Raw genomic sequence first — 16375 nt, 5'->3', positions numbered from 1 at the left:
ATAAATATTATAAATATACAGTTATATATAATTATATTCTGTTATTATATTAATACTAATACTCTTAGTGTTCCTAGCTGCTTCCTGTCAGAGGATCCTTCTTTGAGGAGGGTCCACTCCCCTTTTGCCCTGTTACCCTTGCTTTATTCTCTCCAGGATTGCCACCCCCCCCCCCCAATCACTCATGGATCTGAGCTTCCCCTTCTGGATCTAAAGTTCAGATACAATGGCCAAGAAAGTCTTAAAGCCATCTTCTGGGGCTTCTTCCAAGTCCAGTTGGGAGCTTTAATTAATCTGATTTGGTGCAGTTGACCCAGAAAGGCCTCAGGATCACCCCAGCCTCCTAGACCCAAAGGCCCAAGTCAGTGGCTCCTCCAGTTCTGACTCTACTTGTTCCTCCCCCAGCTTCTTTGGCTGTGGCGATCCCAGGTATGACTGTCCAGCTGCTCTCCCCACTCTTTGTGCTAATGGTGTGGCTGCATCAGTCACTGACACAGTCTTGGATGTTCTTTGCCACCAGCTGTGTCGGAGCCAAGTGCATTTTGGAGCTGAGGGATATGGGCCTGCACTTCAGGGTCGGGTTGACATGCCAAGTTTGGGAATCATACCATCCCTTTGGTGCATTGGCCATAGCTTAGCACCAAGCTCAGTTTTGGAGCCGATGCCTGATGCAAATTGTTTGCTGTGGTTTCTTGCATCTGAGAGTTCTGGTTCTGGCCTTTCAGTTTTTGTCTCTGCCATTGTTGTAGAGAGGATCCTCTCCCATTCAATGTGTGGAGCCTTGGCAGATGCTTTGGATCCATCCTGATCCCTCCCTCCTTCTGTGACCTTGGCTATGCATCAGCCTGCTCTGTGACAGTCCATGTCCTTAGGCCTTGAGGCCTCCCTGCATTTAGGGCCCCCCTCCAGCTCTTCAATGTAACCTTTCATCCCCCGAGAAGTCCATGGTGAGTAAGTGCAAGAGGAAGCACTTAGAATCAGCTGAGGAGTCCCTCACTGAGGATACCAACCTCAGTGAAGGGGAAGGGTCTGCCAAATCCCCCACCCCATACAGATGCTTCCACTGGCAATTTGCTTGACCTATTGAAACAGCATGGAGGTGGACCACTAAAGCTCCTTCCTCTGAGGAGTCATTTTTGTCTTGAGGCTTTTATCATGGACCCTTCCACAACCTGGGTGGTCCCCCCAGATCTCCTTATTGACCTGGTATCTTACAGGACTTGAAAAGAACCCAGTGTTGAGAAACCTGTCTCTTGAAAACCTAACAAAGTTTTGTTTCCCCACAAAGATAGACTTCATTGCAGCAAGGATCTGTCTGTGGATGCCATTGTGGTTGTGGCTACCACCAAGAAGGACCTTCACAGAAGAGAATACCTCAGTCCATCCACCTAACAGAGGGTCTCTGGCTTTGGACCGTCTGGGAAAGAGCACATACACTTCAGCCACATTTGCCTTATGTGTATTAAATTATCGTGCTCATTTGACAAGACTTTAGAGAGACCTTATCTCTGATGTGCCAAATATTGTGAAGACTTGGCATCCCCTGGACTCTCAGAAGGCCCTGAAGGCTCAGTTGTCTACAATGCAGTCTGTGACCAGTGTTTCCATTAGGCATTTTTCCAGTACTGCTGATGGAGCTTCCTGCTCTGCAGATATCAGAATCATTAATTGCCTTCATGCCTGGATGTGCTTATGCAACTTTGCAGATTGTTTCAAGGCATCCTTTTTCAACATTACATTTGATGGTTCCCCACTTTTTGGTGTAGAGAGGAAAGAAACACTGACTAGGAGTGATGGAAAGATGCTGTCTGCCATTAGGATTCACATCTTTATCCTTTTCAAGAAACCAGAAGAGAGGGAAGTGTCTCTTTTTTTCATAAGTTACAGTAACCTTTCCAGAATACTCTTAGTAATGATTCCCTCTGACACAGAGAGGGTAGCTACAATGGCAGCTGCCCAGGGTGCAGGTGTGATCTGAAGTGCCAGGGATTTCAGGGACAGTCTCCTGGAGTCCCTTCCAGCACCCCTGAAGTGTTGCCTGACTGCTGCACACTGGAGGCAGTCTGATGACTGACTCTCTACCCAAAAGCTTGGTCAGGTCGAATTCATGGTTTGTGAGAATCCTATCCAGAGGTTGTACAGTTCCCTTTTTTCTCATACCAAAGAATTCCCAAAAAAAAACCTTTCTGACATACCATCAGGGAAGGGATGTAGCAATGGAGATGTAACAGCTGCTTTTTTAACTGAGTCATCCAAGTGGGCCCACCAAACCAATGAGGATGCGGGGTCTACTCAAGATTCTTTTTAGTATGAAAAAAAAAAACAAAGATCTCAGCAAATTGAATTGATTTGTTAAACAAAGTTCCGGATGGCCATGGTGCAGTCCATTATACCTCTCTTGAGAAAGGACAACTGGATGTGCCTGGTAGATCTCAAAGATGCCTACCAACGCACAGGCATTCCAGGAGGTTCCTGAGCGTTTGGCTGGGAGCCAGTTATTATTAATTTAGAGCACTATCCTTTGGTCTAACCACAGCTTCCCTGGGTTTTCACCAAATGCATGGCGGTAGTAGCAAACTAGCTCAGGCTGCAGGGATACCAAGTCTTTCCCTACCTGCATGACTGTCTCCCGAATCATACCATGAGGGCATCCGTAATCAAGGTAGTGCTTCCTTGCTCCCGCTGTGTCTGTCATTGGGCATCAAAATAAATTTATGTAAATTCCAGCCTGGAATTTATCGGTTGCCACTTTGATGTAGGCAGTCAGGCAGCCAAGCTACCACCCTCCAGACTAAAATCTGTTTCCATGTATACCTATCTGCCACCCCCCACATCCTCAATTCTATGCCACCTTGGACATATGGCTATTTTATTTACATTTGTTTACTGGGAAAGTCCGACTGGGCCAGAAGGCCATTTTCAGAGGAGGCCCGGGGAGAAAAGCTCCAAAGAAATCTAAGCAAAATACAATAATTAGTACAATAGTATACATATATAGTAAGATGCAGAATACACATCATCTAGGTAGTCTATACAAAAAAGTATTCAGTACAGTTTTCTAGTCGATACAGGTTCAAAAAGAAAAACACAATTATTTCAGTAAGGATTACTGTGAGAAAAATAAAATTAGTATTGTGTACGTATTAAATAATGAACAAATTAGATTTTATATATATATATATATATATATATATATAATGTGTGTGTGTGTGTGTACATTTTTTTTTTTTTTTTTTTTAGTAGTAGTAATAACAACGAGTGGACAGTTTGTTGAGAGTTATAGATACCTTCTCAGTCAGGTTTGGCGCAGGAGAAATGCCAGTTTTGGATAGATTTTCAAATAGTTTGAAACTGGTAGATTCAGCTATGTTTTGGAGGGTGTTGGGTAGTGAGTTCCATAATATGGCTATCCGATTTGAGAATAGGGCTTTACTGTGAGAAAAATGCTTGCGTAGCCGATTACCAGCTAAGATTCTACAATTTCTAAATTTAGTATTGTAGGGGGTTAGTGAATTAGCTGAAACAAAAAATTGTTACTTAATTGCACTTTGAATGTCTGCTCGTAAAACTGCTTGATTCATGTTAGTGGGGATGTTGTATGTATGGTATCTTCCCTGTAATCACTGTATCACTTGAGGTTAATGATAGAATGTTCAAGGTGCACTTTTCAGGTTACCCAGATGCTGTCATATTATTCAGATGAGGTAATGTCAGCTGTTTGTTGTTTTTGCCTTAAAATGTATATTGGAAAAGCAAAGAGAACAGGTGAAAACTGGGATATGACGGCATCTTGGGAACACTTGAAACAGTCATGTGGATAACACACTGTAAGATACATTCTAAATGTGCTGTATATATAAAAGGGCTTTTTATTGTGTTTTACAGTGATATCAATATCTTTGTTTGCCCCTTATTTTAAGGATTGCATTACAATTCATGAAAGATAGAAAACTTTGCAATGCTAATAACGATTGATAAAAGGTTAAAAGGAAGTATGATTTTAGTTTTCACGTGAGACAAAACATTGAGGAACAGCTATCCGTTCCCCTCCCCAGATCCCTTGTATGTAAATATTTGTTTTTCTTTCAGATTCTTACATTCTTCCATTTCCATTTTGTTTCTTTCTTCTACTTTTCTTTCACATCCCTATTTATGAAGTGGTGGGACAGAACTAAACTAGAAATAAGTTTGGCATTGTGGGTGTCTTTGATTTTAGACTAGCTGACAGAGAACTGCAACTGGTCATCAGTGTTAACTACCCTCCTTTTAAGGCTTGCCAATGTCCTGATCAGAGCACATTGTGAACAGTTTATAATATGAATGAAAAGCCACAGCTGCTGAAAGAAAGTTCTAGTTTGTGTAAAACAAATGTTCTAACAAATGGGTTAGGGTATTTATAAACATAGCATGCATTGTGTACAAATACTGTTCCATGTGTTTATGGTACACATTTTGGAAATTAGAGTGATTTTTTATAAAGACTTGCCCTAATGCTGGAGCCTGCACTGTCAAACTCATTCCAAATTTACCTTGGATGTGGATATGTGGGGCATACATTAGATATAACCCCTCCTGTATGACAGTGTAAGCAGTGCCTGCAGCAGTACAGTTGCACAGTATTTGTGGATTCCCATGATTTGGACACTTCTTTTGTGCTGTAGAGAATCAGCAATGTCTGGAGATGGTGTCCTTTATATATGCGTTTTATCTTGGGAAATGTATAGCAGCCAAGAAGGGGGCCACATATGGCAATAAAAGAGCTGCAGAGTCACACTGCATTGAGCACTAGTTTTTATCCAGTCGCATGTATGATGGCAGTCCCTTGCCTTTGGTGACTCTGCTGTGCAGTAATGGCCAGCTATGCTCTTAAGGTTACTCTCTACTCCTAGCAATTACATAGGCCATGACAACATAGTCTACTTATCCATGTGCTACAGTCAAATTGTTCTGGTGGGGAATAGTGCAGGACACCAGTGCTCTTTCACAAGAAAGAGCAGGTATATTCATAAAACGTTAAGTCCTATCGCCCATACCTGAGAGCAGAGTTATGTTTGACACTGGGACCCTCACTGTTGGGTAAAAGGCTGCTGCTTTCACTGTGCATGAGTTTGGGTACCTTTGTGGCTCTCATGTCTGCTAGTGTGAAGGTAGAGTTATGGGCTGTGTGTTGTCATTCACTTGTTTTCACTTAATCTCCTTGTTTTTAAGTGTTAGTGATGCTGCTGCATAGCTATGTAATCCTGAGCTGTATAGCATGTATGTTGAGTGGTCAGTTATGCAGGTAGTTTTTTTCTCACCTATAAGTACACAGTCATGGATTTGTACATTTCTGCACCTCTAGATGTCTTTACTCCATGATTCACATGTTTGTGAATTACATATTGTGGTGCAGGGTATCATTTGCATACCTACTGCCTACTTGGACTCTTCCAGCTATGAAGTAGTGTGTAGTGATATTTCTTGGAATTTGGCTACTTTTGTGAATTGCTTAGGATTCTGGTATGTGGTTTCTACTAAGTGCCAGCAATTTGGTGTTGTGGATCACTTTTCTAGATCAATATATGTTTAATATTGTTGTAATAGTTCTCTGAATGTACTTCACCTGTTTCTAATTATGTAATTGAACGTTTTCTTTTATTTCTTAGGTTTGCTTACAAAGATGAATATGAGAAATTCAAACTTTATCTCACTATCATTCTTGTCATTGTCTCTTTCACATGCCGTTTTTTGCTGAACTACAGGTGAGACTGAATTTATGTACTTTTAGCTGTAAATGGTTCAAGGCTAGGAGTGACAGTAATACATTTTAATGTAAGTGGGCACAAAGCTTGACAGATTAGTTTTAGTACCCAAAGTGCAGCTTGGCTATACATAGTTTTAACCATGGCATTGGTTACAACTGGGAAAGAATCCTTGTTGTATCTAAAATTACTCCTACATTTTAACATGCACTAACGTTAGACTTTTTCTCAGGAGATATTTTAATACATGAAGAGTTATGTAGCTACACAAGACATTTCTGTGCACACTGTGGCCCTGTGTTTGTTAGGGTAATTTTACAGTGTACGCAGGATGATTCCTACATTTGTGATTGATGTCCAGGTATCGTGTAATACTCTGAGGCACTGGGATTTGTGGACAACCTTATTGCATTTTATATATGCAGATGTTCTTCTTGTTTCACTGTTGCAGTCATCACATTTGGGTTATCCCTGCCACGGTAGCCCTCGGCCGGCCCAAATACCAGAGGCATAGTATTTCTGTGTGGTTGCTGTCACTTCAGGAATGACGTCAGGTTGTCAGTAGTATAAAGTAAGGCAACCAATGCCATTACATCAATCTTTCTTGCCGAGGAGCCAGAAGCAGTTTGCATGAGTGCCAATCGGCCGCTACCTGAGTTCGTCTTCCGAATTGAAGCTGAAGTTTTCCAAAAGCTAAGTACCCCGTTTGGGGAATCCTTTTTTCTTGCTCTAACCGATGTCAGAAAAAGTAAACGATTGTCTCGCCTGTGGAAAGCAAATACCACACCAAGGCTTTCATTCTTACTGCATCACTTGCTTAGGCCCAGACCACGATGTCCCTCGCTGTCGCTTTTGTGCTTTAACGGCAGAACTATATGTCGTCAGGCCCTTATTGTAGCTAGATATTTTCGCTTACAGTTCTCGAATTCTGATATGGCTTCGGTAAGCCATCCGACAGCAGATCTTCCAAAAAAACATAAGGATAAAGACAGAGACGGACCGCACAGGTCCAAACCTAACAACGACGCTTCCATTAAGCTAGTCGTCAGTTCTCCGGTCCTCAGTGAGGCGCGTTCGCAGCCCCTGATGCCCGTTTCTGTGAATTTGCAGGCTGCTACTGAGGCCCTTTTGGAGACTGGTATGCCACAAAGCTCTTCTTTGACTAAGGATCCTGCATTTGTCTCACCCTCTGATGGGTCCGGAGCCGCTGAGCAGGCACAGACTTCCGAGGAAGTACTTGGCATTACCGATTCTCATCACAAACCAGCAACTTCCTTCCTGTATACCGTTCTTTCAAAAACTACTGAGTTTCTATGGCCCAGGGTACTAACCACACCCAAGAAACTGATGACTGAATCTCAGGCACCTACTTCCTTGCCTCAGTATCAGATGCTTAAAATGGTGGAAGACCTTATCATGCTGATCAGGGGAAGCCAAGCTACCCCTTCAAAAAGGAAAAGAGATCTGTCCCCAGTAGTTTTGTCTGAACAGGGGTCTGCTGACTCTGATGCATCTGAATATGAAGACATGCAACCACTCTCTGCTTATGAGGGTTCTGATGCAGAGGAATCCATTCCTTCAGCCTCTCCACCCGAGGGCTGTTCCTTTGGGGAAACCCTTCATACCTTAAGGGAGCATTTCCAATGGTAATATCAGGATTACCCACAGTCTAAAAAGAGACTCTGAGAATTCCTGGATCTTCCACAGCACAGACCCCTGGCCATTTCCCCAGTCCTGGATGTTGTGGATGATGTTTTTCTGGAATCCAGTTTGACTCCTGACACCCTCCCTACTGCACCCAGAAAATCTGACAGGTATTAGAGTCCCTGACTCGCACAATTTTCTTTTCAAAAACCCTACTGCTGATCCTGAGGTTATTTCTCAAGGGCCCAAAGGAATTAAAGCAACCCATGATAAGAATCCCACCCCCTCAGATAGGGATTCCTGAGCATTAGACAGATGGGGTAAAACATTATACACCACCGCTACTCTTGCTATCAGAGCACTACATTGCCAGTTCCATATGCTAAAATTTCAGCAACATACCATGGAACTCCTCAAACAAAAAGTGTCTTCCTTTCCTGCTAGTGCAGAATCTAAAGAGCTACAAGAGTTAATGCATTCTGCAGGTTAAGTGACTAAGCATACCTTACACTGTGGTTTTGATGCCCTAGAAGCTTCTTGCAGGACAGCAGTCACCGGTTCTGGACTTAGAAGGCATGCATGGTTTAAGGAACAGCCCTTGCCAGACCATGTTAAATTTAAATTATTGGATGCACCCTTGCACAAAGACAGCTTATTTGGCACTAAGGCAAAAGAGGTCTTAAAGATGGAAGAAAAAGCTAAATCTATTCAGACAGTTAAGGATTTCCGTCAGGTCCAGCCACCAAGGTTCAGCAGGCATTGCCCCTCCTTTCCTGCTCCCACCAGGTCAGTTCACCCCATACCCTGGGGAAGCAGAACCCCCCAGGCAACATCCACAGGGAATGCAGAGATCAAAACAGTGGAATTCCTCCACTTCAAAACCAGGGAGTTCTAAGCCACCCCCTCATGGTAAGAACTCACAATGATTCTCCTCTCCCACCCCTCCCTCTGCCCACCTACACTTACCCCTAGGGGGAAAACTCTCCTTTAACGCAAGCACCTGGGCCACCATTACCAACGACCGCTGGGTCCTCAACATAGTGTCCCAGGGATACAAATTTTCTTTCTACACTCTTGCAACCCCAAAAGGGTTCCCAGATCTATCTCCAAACCAGTGGGCAGAAGCAAAAAAGCAAGTACTTTCCCTGCTCTCTATTACACGTTCCTGCAGAACAGATAGGTCAAGGTTTCTACTCCAGACTATTTCTGGTACCCAGAAAAGAGGGCACCTGTTGCCCCATCCTCAATTTATCCATTCTAAACACCTTCCTGGTGATACCAAAATTCAAAATGCTCACCCTCTAGCAACTGCTCCCCATGCTCTCCAAGGATGCTTGGCTATCCACCCTAGACCTAAAAGTGGCCTACCTCCACATCCCTATCCGGGAATCATGCAGGAAATATCTACTTTTCAGGGCAGGAACCCTGCACTTTCAGTTCTCTGTGCTTCTCTTTGGCTTATCCACTGCTCCCACAGTTTTCACAAAATGTTTGGCTCCCGCCATTGCCTTTTGCAGACAAAGGAATATCCAAATTTACCCCTACTTAGACGACTGCCTAATTCAGGCAGACAGTCAGGAAAAGCTGCTCAAGCACCTGGCCTTTATAAAGTCCCTACTGACCTTCCTGGGGTACACTGTCAACAAAAAGAAATCCAAACTAGTACCCACCGATAGGATTATATTCCTGGGAGCAAGCCTGGACACAGCATCCCAGATGGCATTCCTTACACCAGAAAATCAAACTTATCCAACAGCCTACTTCTCTCAACTAGCAGCCAGACCCCAATTATCTGCAAGGAAAATCCTGCAAGCTCTGGGGTTCATGGCATCTTGCATTCTACGCATTCCATATGCCAGACTGCATATGAAGAAACTTAAGTGATACCTAAAAAGCCTTTGGTGTCAACACTCTCAAGACCTGGAAACTCTTTTATACCAGTGATACCTTGCCTAAGGAAAGATTTTCTTTGGTGGGAAGCAGCATCTCCCACAACAAGGGACTACCTTTCTCACAGCCCCCCGCCGCCCAGACCCTCACCACAGATGCATCAGACTATACCTGTGGTGCTCACTTGGACGGCAGGTGCATACAGGGCCAATGGAGCCCACAGGAAATCCATCTGCACATCATCCAGAAAGAGATGTTAGCTGTCCAGCACACATTGACAGCTTTCAGGCCCCTACTCTCCCCATGGGTCTCCTGCTCAAAACAGACAACACCACTGTAATGTGTATATAAACAAGCAGGGAGGGACTCACTCCTACCCTGTATGCAGGCTGGTCATGACCCTTTGGCACACAGCCTCTGCCATGCAACTCCACCGGTTAGCACAATTCCTGCCAGGTTCTCTAAACTCTCTGGCAGACCACTTAAGCAGAAATCTTCTGGACCCACGTGAGTGGCAGCTAGACAAAAGAACCTTCATCCCAATAACTCAGAAATGGGGCACCCCAAAGGTCGACCTCTTTGCCTCCCACACCAGCCATCAGCTCAGCAAGTTCTGCACCAGGGAGCATCATTGCATGGCTTGGAAAATGGATGCCGTATCCTTCCCTTGGGTAAATCTATCGGTCTATGCCTTTCCTCCACTACCTCTCATCACTAGGGTACTGCTCAAAATAAGGGAGGAAAAACCAAGGACAATTCTTATTGCTCCAGATTGGCCTCACCAGCACTGGTACCCACTGCTGCGCAGCCAGTCCCCACTGCCACCATGGTATCTCACTCAGACCCCAACCCTCCTGACCCAGAGGGAAGGAGAATTAATGCATCCTCAATTGCAGGCACTCAGTTTGGCAGCCTGGCTTATTCTCTGACCACTGATCAATTTGCCAACCTCAGTAAACAAGTTCTAGATGTTGTACATGTGAGGCCAGACGCCCTAGCACTAGAAAGTCTTATGCTGAACAATGAAAAAGGTTCTGCACCTGGATTCAGGCCAAGGGAGTCGATACAGCACAGCCCTCCCTACCCCTCATCCTGGATTACCTAGCTGACCTGCTACACAGTGGTCTCTCTTTTTCCTCTATTAAAATTCATGCCTTTGCTATCTCTGCTCGTTTCCACACTGAGCAGCTTGGGACCTTAACTTTGTGTTGGAAAAGCTCACCCTGACCCCTTTTGAACCAGCATCTTCAGCAGAGCTAAAATTCTCTCCTGGAAGACTGCTTTTCTTCTGGCCATCACTTCAGCCAGAAGAGTCTCTGAGCTACAAGCACTCATGGCTGTGGAGCCCTTCATCATCTTCATGCTAACAGGGTTTCCGTCAGGACTAACCCATTCTTCATGCCCAAAGTGGTGTCCAGTGTAGCTCTCAACCAATCCATTCATTTGCCCTCCTTTTCCCCTAACCCAGAAAACAAGGGGGGGAGGATTCTTCACTCTCTAGATGTGCACAGACAGCTCAGATTCTATCTAGACAGGACTAAATCCTTCAGAAAATCTGATCAATTGCTGGTTAGGTTTGCTGCTGGGGCAAAGGGCAAAGCCATCTCCAAAAAAAAAAATCTCCAAATGGATAGCACACTGCATCCATTTCTGTTGAAAGCAGTATGGAAAACCTCTACCTAAGGGGTTCAGGGCTCACTCCACCAGAGCAGCCTTCACCTCTGCAGCTTTCCACAGAGGAGTCCCCACCAGGGACATCCTGAAGGCTGCCACCTGAACATCTCTTCACACTTTCACCAAGCATTACCACCTGCCTATTTTCTCCAAATCCAGGGCAGACTTTGCCACTGCATCCTTACAGGGCATCCTAGCCAGCCCCTAGTCTTCTTGACTGCCTCCACCCTTTTTCTCAGCTTTGGGAATCAACTCAAATGTGATGACTGCAACAGTGAAACATGAAGAACATAGTACAATTGTGTACACTTACCATAAATGTAGATGTTTGAGTGTATTCACTGCTGCAGTCCTGGTTTCCCTCCCTCCATCCCCCTTTTCTTTCTTTCTCTCTCTTCTTACAAGAAACATTTTGGTATTTTCTTTCTACTGGTTTGGTTCTTCCACCATAATGTAACTCCCACTTGGGGGGCTCCTGACAGGGCAAGAAAAACTGATGTAATGACGTTGGTTGCCTAACTTTATATTACTGACGACCTGACATCAGTCCTGAAGTGACAGCAACCGACGCAGAAATACTAAGCCTCTGGTATTCGGGCCGGCCAAGGGCTACCCTGGCAGGGATAACCCAGATGTGATGACTGCAACAGTGAACACACTCGAACATCTACATTTATGGTAAGTGTACACAACTGTACTTTATTCCAAATGACTACTGGTGATATTTACTAATGAGTAAATTCTTGTTATGGTGATCATCATGTGAAGAACTCTTACTTGAGAGAAAACATTTATATAACAAATAACTGCAAAACATGAGACATTATTTTTATGTTCTGCTTGAAACCACTTTACTGCAGTGAAACCTTTTGAGATTTCAATTGCTGTAAAATGAACTGCTTCTGATGCATCTATATTAATTTACTGTGGACAGAGGACCCAGTAATGTGTGCCTTTTATTTTCCTGCCGTAGTTGTAATAAGTTTAATAGTCCGCGTGGAGACATGCGTGAATGGGTGTACCTTCGTTGAAGGTTGTGCGTCAGGGCTGGTAACTTGGCACGTAAAAATCCACTACCAATCATTAGCGGACCGGAGTTCCGCTGTGGCGACCCCTAACCGGGAAAAGCCGAAAGACACACACAAACAAGTTGTAATAAGTTTAATAATGACAGCTTAAATGAGCATAGCGAACAATGAACAATTTACCTGTTTTAAATTCATGCTTGCTTCTATTTTCAGGTACACTCCGCTGAAATAATTTGCTTTAGTTTTTACCAAGGTAAACATCAAAGTTGCAACCTCTGTATGCTAGCTTACTATTTGTAGAACCATGCCACATAAAAAGGAATCCCTACTTTCTACTGTAACACATCAAACAAATGGATTAACCAATTGTTAAACAAGTTTCACTCATGCATCAGAGTTTCTTCAGGAAAACTGAGGCTGTATTTTTCTGTACGTTTAAGGCAAGTTTCTGAATCCATTAACTCTGTCTGCTGTGGCTGGGGGGGGGTGAAATATTGGACAGTCCAGGAAGACCGATGTTAGGAGTAGTTATAGCATGTGTCTTTCTTGCCAGAGATTGTGCACAGCAAATAAAATTGCAAAGGCTAAGCTACCAAGCACTAGGATGGTGTGAAAAAACTAGTGGTATTTAGATGGTGCATGTCCATATTGATGCAAATGACAGACTTTAAAAATATGGTTCTCTTTTCAAATGTACACCTTGGATGTTCATCGTGTTACCCTGCTGTAGTCATCACACTTGGGTTATCCTGTCGTCAGGCGGTCCCGCAGTCGGCCGGAATTCCAAAGTCTTGGTTCGGCGTCGGTTGCTGTCGCCTCTTCCCTGACGTCAGTGCGCCAGGGGTATATATAATGCAACCAACGCCATTTTCTTCAGTCTTTCTTGCCGCGCGGTGCCCGAAGCAGAAGCGGTTCGCAAGTGCCGGTCGGCCGACTCCTGAGATTTTCGAATTCGAATTTCAGACCGAAGTCTTCTATAAAGCTAAGTACCCCGTTTGGGAAACTTTTCTTGCCTCAGACCGATGTCAGAAAAAGTTAACAATTGTATTTCTTGTGGGAAGCAAATACCTCATAAGGATTTTCATTCTTATTGCATACCTTGCCTAGGCCCAGACCACGACGTCACTACTTGTCGGTTTTGTGCTAGGTTTAATAAGTGTACTAATAAAAGACGCTTTGATTTCGCACGACACTACTTCGGTAGGAAATTTAACTACACCATGCCGTCAGAGCAACTGACTACCGGCGTGCACAAAAAACGCAAGGATAAGGACAGACAGCCCAGGCCCAAGCCAGATTCCGAGGCCTCGGCTGATCCGGTCTCCGGTTCTCCGGTCCTCAGTGAGGCTCCGACGCAGCCCCTGACTACCGCAGATCTGGAACCCGAGACCGCTACGGAAATTTTGGCGGAATGCACCAGGCCGGCACAGCCATTTAGTTCAGGCCCTCAAAAGGTTTCACTGCAGTAAAGTGGTTTCATTGCTACAAAAGATGTTGGTGCTACAGAAATGCCATCGGTTTCTGAAGGCGTTTTTAGACCAACGACTCTCACCATTAAATCGTTTTCCAAGTCGAAGACTCCTACTAAATCTAAAAGGACTGCACTTCAGTCTCCTGTTCAAGGCCCCATGCCTAAGAAACGGATGCTCAAAATGGCTGAAGATTTGATTTCTTTAATCCGGGGTTTCCAGCCCCCTCCTGACAAAAGGCCTAGACAAGAGGAAGATTATGCATCCTCTGAAAAGTGTCCATTTCTTCAGACTCCTCTGAGGACCAAGATTACTCCTTCTCTCCTTATGAAGATTCTGATGCTGAGGACTCTATTCCCTCAGCTTTTCCTCCTGAAGACTACTCCTTTGGGGAAACTTTACACACTATGAGGGAACATTTTCACTGGGAAGGTCAGGACTACTCTGACTCGAAGAAAAGGCTCAGAGAGTTTCTTTTACTCCCCCAACACAGACCACTTGCTATCCCACCAGTTTTGGACATTGTGGATGATGTCTATTTAGAATCCAGTTTGAACCCAGACTCTCTACCTCCTGCTCCGCCTGACTGATACTATAGAGTGCCTGATTCCCACAACTTTCTTTACAAAAGCCCTGTAGCTGACCCAGAGACTATCTCCCAGGGTCCCAAGGGGGCTAAGGCTTCTATGGCTAAAAACCCAGTACCTTCTGAGAGGGATTCCAGAGCACTAGACAGGTGGGGGAAAAAGGTTTACACCTCAGCCACACTAGCTATGAGGGCACTGAATTGTCAATTTCACATGCTTAAGTATCAGCAATTCCTAATCTCTCAGTTAAAGCAAAGAATAACCACTCTCCCTCAACAATCTGAATTGAAAGAAGTACAGGATCTGTTGCACGCCACTGAGCAGGTGGGCAAACATACCTTACAATGTGGGTTTGATTCTTTGTAGGCCTCCTGCAGAGCAGCTGTCACTGGGTCTGTTATATGTAGGTATGCTTGGTTAAAGGAACAAACTCTGCCTGATCATGTTAAAGCAAAACTACTAGATGCTCCCTTACAGCAGAATGTTCTTTTTGGAGTTAAAGCAGAAGAAGTTTTAAAGAAAATGGAGGATAAGGCAAAATCTATGCAGACAGTCAAAGATTTCCTACAGGTACAACCCATTCACTTCAGCAGAAACTGGCCAACAACAAATTGGTCCTTTCCAGCTACTGACAGACCACAGAGGGGTAAGTACAGATGCCCAAGGGGCAGAGGACAACCACAAGCCCAGTATAAACCTCGCCAATGGGGCACTACAACACAGAAGGGAGGAGAAGACAGGTCTCAATCCACCAGAAGGCAAACTCAATGACTTGCACCTCATCTGGCCAAGCAATACTCTCTTGGCAGCACCCTTGGGGAGAAAACTCACACTTTTTGCAGACAACTGGCACATTGTCACAAAGGACAAATGGGTCCTAGACATCATTTTACGAGGATACAGATTCCACTTTCACACTTTGCCAGTGAAAAGAGGAATGCCAAACCTGCCACAAAATCAATGGGCAGAGGCACAAAAGCAAATTACAGCTCTCATGGACATGAGAGCCATTCAACTGGTACCTACTCGAGAGCAAGGCCAAGGATTTTACTCATGACTCTTTCTAGTGCCCAGAAAGGACAATGCCTGGAGACCAATTCTGGACCTTTCAATTCTAAACACTTACTTACAAGTACCCAAATTCAAGATGCTAACACTACAGCAGCTACTTCCCATGTTGGGCAAGGAAGCATGGCTAGTAATGTTGGACCTCAAGGAGGCATACCTGCATGTCCCTATCAGACAAAGTTGCAGAAGGTACCTCCGTTTCATTGCAGGTTCAACCCATTACCAATTCTCTGCACTGCCCTTTGGCTTATCTACTGCGCCCTGAGTCTTCACAAAATGCCTGGCATCAGTAATTGCATACTGCAGACAAAGAGGAATTCAAATATATCCATACCGGGATGACTGCCTCATCCAAGCATACCGGGATGACTGCCTCATCCAAGCAGAAAGCAAAGACATTCTCTTACATCATCTGGCCTTTGTAATGCATCTACTAAACTGCCTGGGGTACACAGTAAACGAAAAGAAGTCAAAACTAGTACCCTCACAAAAATGACATTCCTGGGTGCCAGCTTGAATACAATGGCCCAGAAGGCTTATCTTACGCCAGACAAGCAACTACAACTGACTCAATATTTCAAGACAATGGCAACAAAGACCCAATTAACTGCAAGAAAAATTCTGCAGGCCTTGGGCTTCATGGCATCTTGCATACTAATAATACCATTTGGAAAGTTGCATATGAGGAAATTACAGTGGTACCTAAAAAGTGTATGGTCTCAACACAGCCACAGCTTGGACACAATGATATCTCTCATTCCCTGCCTACAACAGGAATTTCTGTGGTGGTCACAGGCATGTCACCTCAACAAGGGTCAGCCTTTCACCTTGTCCCCAGCCAGGCAAACTATCACAACCGATGCTTCAGACTACGTCTGGGGGGGCACACATGGCAGGACAATGCATTCAAGGCCTATGGACTGCAGATCAAAGAAATCTGCACATAAATCAAAAAGAGATGCTAGCTGTACAGAAAGCTCTGACAGCCTTCAAGGATCTATTACATCCAGGACAACTTGCAATAAAGACGGACAACACCACAGTAATGTGGTACATAAACAAACAAGGGGGAACACATTCCTACCCTCTATGCAGGCAAGCAATGATCTTATGGAACACAGCTCTGGCTTACCAAGTTCAGTTACAAGCTCAATTCCTGCCAGGACAGAAGAACACATTGGTAGATGACCTCAGCAGAAACATCAAGGATCCCCACGAGTGGAAACTAGATCCAAAAATATTTGCAATGATAACTCAAAAATGGGGCTTTCCAG

General features: G+C 44.4%; 1 protein-coding gene across 2 annotated transcripts in view; it reads left to right on the top strand.

Annotated features, from left to right (window-relative positions):
- Positions 1 to 16375, top strand: part of TMEM120A (transmembrane protein 120A) — a 499311-nt gene that overhangs the window by 234500 nt on the left and 248436 nt on the right. For both annotated transcript variants that reach the window (XM_044067697.1, XM_044067688.1), the window contains exon 5: positions 5646 to 5741. In XM_044067697.1, coding sequence (XP_043923632.1) covers positions 5646 to 5741 — 96 coding nt within the window. The remainder of the gene's footprint in view (positions 1 to 5645; positions 5742 to 16375) is intronic.

Source organism: Protopterus annectens, chromosome 1.part0 (assembly GCF_019279795.1).
Source record: "Protopterus annectens isolate FY-2018-M chromosome 1.part0, PAN1.0, whole genome shotgun sequence".
In the NCBI taxonomy this organism is placed as follows: Eukaryota; Metazoa; Chordata; order Ceratodontiformes; family Protopteridae; genus Protopterus; species Protopterus annectens.
The sequence above is the reverse complement of the archived record's forward strand: the minus strand, read 5'-3'. Positions and strand labels throughout refer to the sequence as shown.